This window comes from Rhagoletis zephyria, unplaced genomic scaffold, assembly GCF_001687245.7.
Source record: "Rhagoletis zephyria isolate East Lansing unplaced genomic scaffold, Rhagoletis_zephyria_1.1 Rzeph_scaffold_04242, whole genome shotgun sequence".
Taxonomy (NCBI): Eukaryota; Metazoa; Arthropoda; class Insecta; order Diptera; family Tephritidae; genus Rhagoletis; species Rhagoletis zephyria.
Genome location: NW_016161325.1, coordinates 10,399 through 21,121, shown reverse-complemented (window position 1 = coordinate 21,121; position 10,723 = coordinate 10,399). Strand labels below are relative to the sequence as shown.

Here is a 10,723-nt window from a genome sequence, read left to right as displayed (position 1 = left end):
AATTGATAAACTGTTGATAAACTTGATTAAATGATAAATTTATCATTTATATAAATGAACTTTCAAACTTTTTATTGCATTTTATTTAACCAAAGTTTATCACTTTATCAAACGACTCTGGTGGATAAATGTATAAATTTCAGCAAAATGCAATCCTTATAGATTGCCAGGTGGTCGCTTTTGCTACGAACACATAAAGGCAAATGAACATAATGGACGAGGTAAGAATGAACTATCCATATAAGTTAAATGATAAACAATTTTATGTAATTATCTACCAAGGTGCGTTCATGAAAGCATGCGGATAAACATAAATTTAAACAATCTATAACTTTATTACTTTAGATGAATACCCCTATTGTTTCGACGTTGTCGCGTACTCAGTATTTCATAACAATAACAATGACAATTGTCACCATACGAGAGCTTAAAATAAATTTGCGGCATAGTATTAGGCGCCGTAGTAAAGACAATAGTCAGCCGCTGAGTTTTGTCATTTACGTGGGAATATTGCTTCAATTCTTTGAATTTTCCGATTCTTCTTTTTCGTGATAATTATCTTTTAGCAAAGTAAGGAAACAAAGCTACAATCAGAGAGCGTTTTTATTTTCCAACGCAACTCTGAAAATGGCTTAGGTAGCCATATCGTTTTATGCAAACAATTGCGGTTCGATGAAGGTGGAGATCGTAAGAAATTTCAAGCGAATTTTATCAAGGTGTTTAAATTTTGATTTAAAGATTTTTAAATTTAGTACAGTATGTATTTAAAAAGTATTTAAATTATAACTTTGAATTTAGCTACTGTTCTCTTTTGATGACAAAACCCGCTAGAATAGATATCAACCACGTCTGGCAACCTTAGTACGATGATAGACGAAGAAGCGGATCAAAAGCAATCAGAAAAATAAAGCGAGGAGATAATTGCGTCGCTGCCGGAAAACAATTTTTTAATTAATAAATTTTAGTAAAAACGGCGTAAGTAAACAGTTAAAAACGCAGTTATTCTCGAAATAAGTTATTTAGCAATAACTCATTTTGAATATTCTTGAATTGCACAAAATTGTTCGTTGCTTGTCCTGTAAGAATAACCAATTATGTACATATATTTTTCTGCTTGCCCCATATTTCAGATTTTACATATTTTTACTGACACTATATTTGCATTTTGTTTCACTAAATTTCTTTTTAAGTATTTGTATTTGTTAAACGACACATTGTAAAAGATGAGCAGCCAAAGTCAATATAAGCTGCTATCGTTGACAAAGGCGCGGTGCGATGATGTAAAATTAACAGGTAAATATCCTTCATAATCCTGAGGGCTGTGACTCGATTTTTATGCGAAATGTATAACCCATTTTTATTTGTTGTTTCAGAACGTTTCTCGGAGCAAATGGCACAGCTCTGCATGAACGATGATTACTCGGATGTGACATTCATAGTAGAAAATGAGCGGCTACCAGCGCATCGCGTGATTTTGGCGGCACGTAGCGAATATTTTCGAGCGCTGCTGTTCGGCGGTCTATGCGAGTCCCATCAAAGCGAAATTGAACTGAAAATTCCCGTGGATGCTTTCAAAGCTTTGTTAAAATACATATATTCAGGTCGTATGCCACTGGCACAGATGGATGAGAACAACATACTTGATACTTTGGGATTGGCAAATCAGTACGGTTTCAACGAATTAGAACATGCAATATCGCAATATTTGCGACACTATTTAGCATTGGATAATGTTTGCGCTATATTGGATGCTGCACGTCTCTACAATTTAGAGAAGCTTACAGAAGTCTGTTTGACATTTATGGATCGCAATGCAACAGATATATTACAACATGAATCCTTCCGAGCGCTGTCTGAGGTCCGAATAATTCCAATATTTGGAACATCAAGTCAAACTAATAAAATCATGTTTTACAGGAATCGTTGGAAGAAGTTCTCAGACGGGATTCATTTTTTGCTCCTGAGGTGGAGATTTTTTTAGCCGTATGGGAGTGGTGCAAGTACCACTCAAACATTAATATTGATGTAAGGAATATTGCTTTTTAAACTTGGAAAAAAACCTTTAGTTTACTTTTCGTCTTATGTTTAGTCTGTAGTGTCCTACGTACGTTTGCCATTAATGAATCTCGAAGACTTGCTTCAGGTTGTGCGTCCCTCAGGCATTTTAGAACCCGACAAATTACTCGATGCTATTCAGGAACAGACCACNTAACTTAGAAAAAACCTTTAGTTTACTTTTCGTCTTATGTTTAGTCTGTAGTTTCCTACGTACGTTTGCCATTAATGAATCTCGAAGACTTGCTTCAGGTTGTGCGTCCCTCGGGCATTTTAGAACCCGACAAATTACTCGATGCTATTCAGGAACAGACCACTTCTAAATATTTACCATATCGTGCAGCCCTCTGGCCCGAAGAGAATGTGGCTACAGCAAAATTTGGTGCAAGAACTATTCAAGGGGATTGTCGTGCCGCTTTGTTGGATGGCGACTGTGCATCGTATGATATGGAAAAAGGCTATACGCGCCATTGTATTTCAGACATTAATGACAGCAGCGGAATAACTGTAGAACTGGGCACAACCTGTATTATCAACCATATTAAGATGCTTCTCTGGGATCGGGATAATCGTTCATATTCCTACTTCATAGAGGTTTCAGCGAATTCCACCAACTGGGATCGTGTTATTGATTACACCCAGCATTACTGTCGCTCATGGCAAATCTTGTATTTCCCAGCGCGTCCAGTGCGCTACATCAAGCTCGTGGGCACACGTAACACTGTGAATAAAGTGCGTTTTATAGTAAAATTAGCAGTGGAATTCTGAAATAATTCTGTTTTTTTTTTTACNTTCTTGTATTTCCCAGCGCGTCCAGTGCGCTACATCAAGCTCGTGGGCACACGTAACACTGTGAATAAAGTGCGTTTAATAGTAAAATTAGCAGTGGAATTCTGAAATAATTCTGTTTTTTTTTTTACGTAGGTATTTCATGTTGTTGGTTTGGAGGCGATGTATACCGCTTCTATGCCTAAAGTGATCAATGGAATTGTGGCACCTACTTCGAATGTTGCACGCACAGATATGAGCGCTATTGTTGTGGACGGTGTGAGTCGTACGCGAAATGCACTCTTGAATGGTGATTTTGTAAATTATGATTGGGACTCAGGCTACACCTGTCATCAATTGGGTAGCGGTGAAATTGTTGTTAGATTAGGTGAGTCTTAAATATAAGATAATGGAATCCATGCACATATGAAAATTTGGATTAAATTACAGGGCAACCTTACGTTATTGGCTCAATGCGTTTGCTGTTATGGGATTGTGATGATCGCACTTATAGTTTTTACATTGAAACATCGGTGAATGGAAAGGACTGGCATATCGTTGTCGATAAACGTAACGAACAAGTGCGCTCATGGCAAAATTTCTCTTTCACGCCAAGGCCGATCGTTTTTATACGCATTGTGGGTACACGCAATACGGCTAATGAGGTAAGTAATCCAAATTAAAGAAAAAAGTAATGTGTAGTGAAGCTTTTTTTTTAAGATTTTCTTTACTTATTTTACGAATTTTCCGAGAAATTTACAATTCATATTATTTACAGATCTTTCATTGTGTGCACTTAGAGTGTCCCTCACAGGACCCCAACTTTCTACAAATGGAAAAAGAAGAAGAACAGCAAGGCAATAGCAAGGCGCTGGACGCTTCGGGTGCCGGTGGTGACAGCAATGAAAGCTGCGCTAGCACAGCAAGTGTCAGTAGCACAGCAAGCAATTATAATAATAATTCAAATCAGTCGAACGACCAGCAATTGCCAGAAGTTCTCATCAAACTAAACAATGTTTCAGTTGATGACAATTAGTTATGCTATTTCTAATGAAAACAGAGCGGACAGTGAGCCGCGTCGGTGCTGTAAGCATGTCGAATAACACCACATAACATAAAAAAATGCCATTAGTGCGACTCACTGTCATTTTATTTTACTTTAAATATACATAATTAAATATACGGAACAAAATTATAAGAGGTTTGAACGTGGTCGCAATTAACAAACGGTTGCTTTAGTACAATATTTTTTAATAAGAAAAATCGGTTGCAATATTTTTCATACATCAACATTGTTCAACTTTTAAATAATGGAAATGGCATATTAAAAAAATAGTCTTTGTCAATCAATGAAAATTTAAATGAAATCTTAATTCAGAACGCATATCTCTAATTTGCCACAGTAAAATATCTTTTATTAATAAAAAAATACACTGATTATGTTTAAAACAAATAAGCANTCCACAGTAAAATATCTTGAGGATGAATCTTTTATTAATAAAAAAATACACTGATTATGTTTAAAACAAATAAGCATCCAATATACTTATAGCTACGGAAATGTATTATGAAAAGAAACAAAAAATTTTAAAAGACGAAACAAAATGGGGAATTTCACAAACTACTATTCTTCATTTAATATTTTATGTTGATAACCAAGCATGTCGTTTAGAATATGGTATATTTATTTTATCTGTTTAGCTTTTATGTTGGGGACATACATATGTTTATTTCTGTGTATATATATATTTGGATTCAAGATAAAAGGAGTCTTTTTTTTAACGCTTTGGTATATAAGCTTTTTGAAATGAATTGTTTATGCAGCGCTGTAAATTTTCAGCTTACATTGTTCAAATAACTGTAAGAACTTTTCGTTATTTATAAATTTTGTATTGGGCTAAATTGAAAAAATATTTCCGGTTATAAATTTAAAATATAAAATTTAGCCTGAGTAAGTTCTTGAAAGTTTATTTTTAATAATATTGACACCAATGTCGTGAGTTTTCTACAAACATGTTTTAATTGAATGAAATTTTAAATTTAATAAAAACTGTACACATTTTTAACAATTGAGAGATTTTATTTTTAATATTATTGACACCAACGTCGTGAGTTTTCTACAAACATGTTTTAATTGAATGAAATTTTAAATTTAATAAAAAACTGTCCACATTTTTAACAATTGAGAGCCAGTTTGACGAAAGCTATTTAAGTGAATTTAAAATGAAAACTGACAGAAGAAATAAATTTATAGTTCACTTAAATTGAGGGTGAAACCGTCCGGCCGTTAGTGTTTTTGGTTGAATGGCTATAGAAAAATACAAGAAATAAATCATACCAATAAATTTGGGAGCAAAACCGAAACGTGGTAAGGCTGAGTAATAATTTCTCCTAAAAACGATAGTGGTATTCACCAAAATGAGCAAGTGGCCTGGCAGTCTGGCAAAAGAGCAGATGAGCTCAAGCAACGACTGTTGACAGCCACGACTATGAATACCACTTATGTTTTTTATGCATTATAGCATACGTGGCCGTACTCTTTATCCCATTCACCTTCCAATATTTAATCATTTTCCATGGCTAGAAAAAAATATTGCATTTGTCAAAGAGGATAAATTGGTCCCCTATTCGTAAAACTATATGATTTAAAAGCAGAATGCAACATAAAGCTTTGCCATTGCTTGAATTCCGGAAACAAGAACCAGATTTAAAATATCCGCTGTTGAAAACAGCTATGTGCCGTATATTTTAAATTTTTGGTACAACGTATAACCGTGAGTCTTTACAATGAAATTCGTAAAGTCAAAATACCGTTCACAATTGACTAACCAACATTTTACAGAACTGTTACGAGCGACTTCAACTGACGTAAAACCAGACTTTGAAAATTTGGCCAAAGGGATCCTTTGAATTTTCTTAATCAGCCTCATTGCGGAAGTCATAAATTAGGCTAAATTGCATGACTCGACAACACTGACACAACACGTACTGAAACAAGTAATTTTTAGCAAAAAAAAACCGACTTCAACTCTCATATAAAAAGAATATATATATATATATATATCTCATGATCCACTGATCGGATCGGAAAGTTATGCGGTAACATACATAAAAAAAAAAAACAAAAAAAAAAAATATTCCGACGAACTGATAACCTCCTCCTTTTTTGGAAGTCGGTTAATAAGTAAACAACCAAAATTGTCGAAAACTGTACAGTGCTAAAAAGTTTTTCCGTTCTAATACATACACTAGTCGAGTGGAAATTTTAGGCAATGACGTGAAATTTTCGATACGATTCGATCCTCGAAAAACGACTTGCATTTGACACGACTCTCGCAATGAGGGTGAATATCTATCTTACGTACATTAGAATAGAATGAATGTTTTTCATTTCTAATAATTTTATTTAAAAATAAAATTTTTGTTATGGTTTTTTTTTTTGGGCTCTTTGTAGCATTTAGAATCTTAATGCGGCCTCGGCCTTGCCCACCCCTGGTATAGAGCGTGTCAGACGTGGCAATGCAATATATTTCGAAAAGGCTGCCAAATGGAGAAATTTCAGAAAGCAGTTTGCATGAGCAGTCACACCTTGCATGTTAAGGTCTTTCGAAAGAGATTTTTTATTTCCGAAACCGAAAGGCGAATTGAAGATTGCCAGTGCAATTTATTTTGATGATTTTGGTAATTTATTTCGTTTCAACGTTAACGATTGAGTTTTGTTTCGTTAATTTGAAACGTAACGTAATTATTTTGATAAGTTATTTTTGCGCATCAACAAAACGAAATCGTGTCATTTAGTTTGCTGAGCATCTCTGCTCGGACTCAGTGATAACATGTTTTTTCGTATTCATAGTATGCATAGTATTCGAATTCGTAGATTTTCTACGATGGATTCCGTTATAGCCCTGAATATTTGAAATTCATAAAAATTTTAATTATACACATGGTTTGTTCCCGTACTTCACGATTTGCGGGATTTTGCTTTTAATAAACCTTATAATAGGTTCGTTCGCGTAGCTGTTAATTGTTCATGTTTAACCAAAACTTACAGGTTTTTGCGTTCGCGTACGCAAAAAACTTGCAAAGTAGGGGAAATTGAGAGAGCAAAGTGACATTTCATTTTGAGGGGAAGCTGTTAGTTTCTGTTGGAAAAATTTTTGCCAACAGCAATTTGCCAACAGGGAAACAGCTGATCAAAAACAGCTGGTTGGCATTTACGCAAATCACAAAATTTAATTTGATGGTTTGGAAGATAAAAATTACAAAATGCGACAAATTAAACTTGTAAGAAATAAGTAGTTATTTGTTTAATCAATAAACTGTGTCAGTATAACACTTTGCGATGACTTTTCGTACGTTTTAAATTTTACACTTTTGTATGTAAACAAAAATTATATCAGCTGTTCGTCTAACTTGCAAGTTTCTGCAAATTTTCTGTTCGCGTACTATTTTGGATATTTCTCTCTTGTGAGCGAACAGATGACATTTCGCCGGAATTTGGCAGTTGGTTGGTTTCTGTTGGATATTTTAAACGAACGCACCTAAGAAACGCTACGTCGTTGACTGTTTGAGCTTTACCAGTCAAATACAAACGTCATCTTTTGACTATTTACAGGCGCTCATCCGGTGGATGAACTCGCTAATTTTGCATAAGCGAATGTGTAAACCAGACATTAAACTGCATAGGGTTGCAAATTCGCAGGGTGCACTTGATTATTATTTTTTTTGGTCATCCGTTACTCGAAAATCCATTCCAACGGTGTTTTATGCAGTTATATGTATTCTTTGTTTTTTTTGTGATGTTGCATTCCGAACTTTTTTTTTTGGCAGTTTGCTTTAATCACGTTTAAAATTTTTCAAATTAATTGGAATTTTGAGTACGCAGTTTTTTAGCCCATTAAGTTTTAGTATAATTAAGTGAAAGCATAAAGTAGCTATACTGCCTATTTAGGAGAAAATTGCATGCACTTATTAGGAGCTTGAAACCTACCAAAATCCAATCTAGCCTACCAACCTACCAAATGGAAATAAACCTACCAGTTTTGGTGGGAAAAGCCCATGTGTGGCAACACTGCTTGGCACGTCTTTCCATTTATTTGCATTTCTCACCTACAAAATTTTATTCCTCACACAATTTTCTTGTATTCGCACATGATTTAGGTAAATCTTGATAATTTAATACACAGTGCGCGACGCTCACCATCCCCATTTCACAGCGCTGTCAGGTTAATAGACACAAATAGAGGAGCCTACCAACTCACAAAAGCCAAGCATACATTCCCAAAAAATACATAAAGCCAAACAAGAGCGTCAAAGAATCTGTAGGCACGATGCAAAAATATCATGGGCTTTCACAAACAGCTACACATTCACACACTGACGTACATACATACATAAATGGAAAACAAAAATTTTTAGTTGACTAGCAGGAGCGCGTTGGATACGCCGCTTCATTTGAGCAGCTTCCTTCAAATATTTCTTATTTTGCTATCTATTATCTGTCGCGTGTTTTTAGTCTCTCGCCCCATACTCCGTGTCAGCGGGTTTGCCTTCACGTTTGGCTTGCTGAGTTAGTTTGGCTAAGCACGTCGTTTTAAGTGGCTTTTAGGCGCATACGCGTTTTTTTTTGTGCACAGAGACTCCAACGTGACTTTCTCGTGAGGTCCTAGCAAAGATTTGCTCCTTTCACCTTTATACCTACGAACATATTTACATATAATCAAAGTTCATAATACAAGTTTTCACTTAAGTACTCGTTGGTGTTTAGCCTGAAGTGTTGCGGCCAGTTTGTTTGGAGTGGCTTTGTATGTGTATGTGTGCTACTATGAATAGGAGCACTACGCCTATTTAGTATTTTTTAGTTTTTAAAAATCTATTTTTTTTTTATGTACTTTATGCGTAGTTGCAGGCACTAGATCAATCGAGTTTATTTTTAGATTATATCATTGGATTTGTACCTACAAATTCTACTTCTGTGATAATATTTTTTTTTGGAAATTTTAATATTACTTACATATGTAGGGAACTCTACGAAGAAGCCTAACAGTGACTGGACATAGTCATGTAGCGAAATACTGGAGATCCTTATGAGCACTCGCTTCCTAAGGTGCTCTCCTCCGATACCTCGCCTTAGGACCCAATCGTCCATAGGCAACACCGTAAGGGACATCGTAAGTTATGATGAGGTGTAATGGGCTATACCGTGCTTCCCACCCTACAAATCTCCGGGACTTGACGGAATCTTTTTCCACACATGGAGTTAAGAACATACTGTGCCCTCTAATTTCCCTGACTTTTACAGCCTGCCTACCTTCAACTTACATACCAGATGAGTGGACGAAGGCACCTACGCCATTTTTCTGCCGAAAGAGGGCAGGGCCGCACTTGTTTCATCTAAAAACTCTGAAGAGACTCATTTATGAAATTATTCGGTGGAATATAAAAAATGACAATCTCTTCTCGAACCAATATGCATATTCCAAGGAAAAATCTGTGAACACCACGCATGACGAAATGCTATCATCGATTTAAAAAGGATTGGCCATAAGGGAGTTTTCTCGAAATTGAGGAAGTTTTCAATAATGTTTATCACGCAGCTGTTGCTAATTCCCTTCCTAGGGTGGGGGCTTAACGGGAGCAGGTGTACTTTGTTGGGCTCATCATCTAAAAGAGAACTACTCATTCAGTACCAGGGACGGTTCTATAATTAAAAATCTGACCAAAGGCATCCCAAAGGGGGCATCCTCTCCCCTCTACTCTGGAATTTAACCACTAATGTCCTACTTCTAAATCTAAAGGGCATTGGTTGTGAAGTTATAGCGTATTCTGATGGATGGCATAGCAATCGTAAGAAACGGGTAAACATCTGCCGATCCTGAGTGATCTATTACAAAATGCACTCAGGTTTGTAAACATCCGGTCTAAGCATTGTGCAGTTGGCGTCAATCCTACTTAGGCCAAGATGATATGCTGTCACGAGGAAGTATAAAATACCTCTATTCAAATCCCCATCCCGAATGGGGTAGAACTCACTCACTCAACTGAGGTAAAATGTCTTTGAAGTATTTCTAGACAAGAAACTTGACCGGAAGCGAAACAACGAAGACCGCAGAGGGATTCTTAGCCTGCTGGCATAGAAATTATCCTTGAATGGTGTATAAGTCCCTCGACGCATGAACATTCTTGTCGACTGCAAAGCCGACCAGCTTCTAAGGAGAGGGGGGAAAATATCCCAAGTCAACTCTGCTCGAGACGCGGGAGTATGAAGGTAGAACGAAACTGTATTGCTGGAATCAGGAAATTGAAGGCCTGCGTAAGTTATGTACAAGGTTATATAATTTATCTAACTGGGAAGCGCACACGCAGAGCCTGTGGGGCTAAAACAAAGCCCTGAGGCATGCGAAGAGAACCTAACGGCGAGACTTCTGGAACAACGTCAAACCGGTTTCAGAGGGTGTCGACTTCGGAAGACGCTCTCTTATGCACAACGAACAGCCACAGAATGCTTGCACTACTCCAACGCACACTGGACTGAACAGTGAGCTGAAAACAGGTTTCGGTTTTGTTTATGTGAACTGCGCTTGATTGGGTTCGTGCATGTGGCATATTTAAACAAAACCGAACACATGTGTTCATCTCAGACTTTGGAAAAGCTTCCTCTCCATAAAACTTCCTTTTCCAAGTTTTGCTTTGGCGAATATGGTATAAATGTAGCAGCAAGGGGTCCACTGCAAATAGTAAAATTTTGAAAATGGTCTACGGTAACACAAAGTTTGGGAACCTCTGCTATATACGCATGTATCCCTGCTAGTCAAATACAAGCGCTTGCGCATAGCTGTGATAATTAGTGGCAAGCCCATTATGAATGCCGAAATTTTTGAGCTCATGGAAGCTATTTGCG

The 10,723-nt window shown here is 36.5% G+C and overlaps 1 protein-coding gene across 2 annotated transcripts; it reads left to right on the top strand.

The window, feature by feature from the left end:
* The first annotated feature begins 827 nt into the window (after positions 1-827).
* BTBD9 (BTB (POZ) domain containing 9) lies at positions 828-4,230 on the top strand. 2 transcript variants are annotated; one of them, XM_017625776.1, is made up of 9 exons: positions 828-975; positions 1,191-1,293; positions 1,374-1,858; positions 1,918-2,025; positions 2,254-2,718; positions 2,848-2,916; positions 2,980-3,211; positions 3,274-3,488; positions 3,602-4,230. In XM_017625776.1, the coding sequence occupies exons 2-9, from the start codon at positions 1,224-1,226 to the stop codon at positions 3,857-3,859; spliced, it is 1,902 nt and encodes a 633-aa protein (XP_017481265.1). In that variant the 5' UTR covers positions 828-975; positions 1,191-1,223; the 3' UTR covers positions 3,860-4,230. The 2 variants fall into 2 exon arrangements, with proteins under 2 accessions (XP_017481265.1, XP_017481266.1); XM_017625777.1 differs by lacking the exon at positions 2,848-2,916 and having other exon boundaries at positions 829-975; positions 2,254-2,787.
* The last annotated feature ends 6,493 nt before the right edge of the window (positions 4,231-10,723 follow it).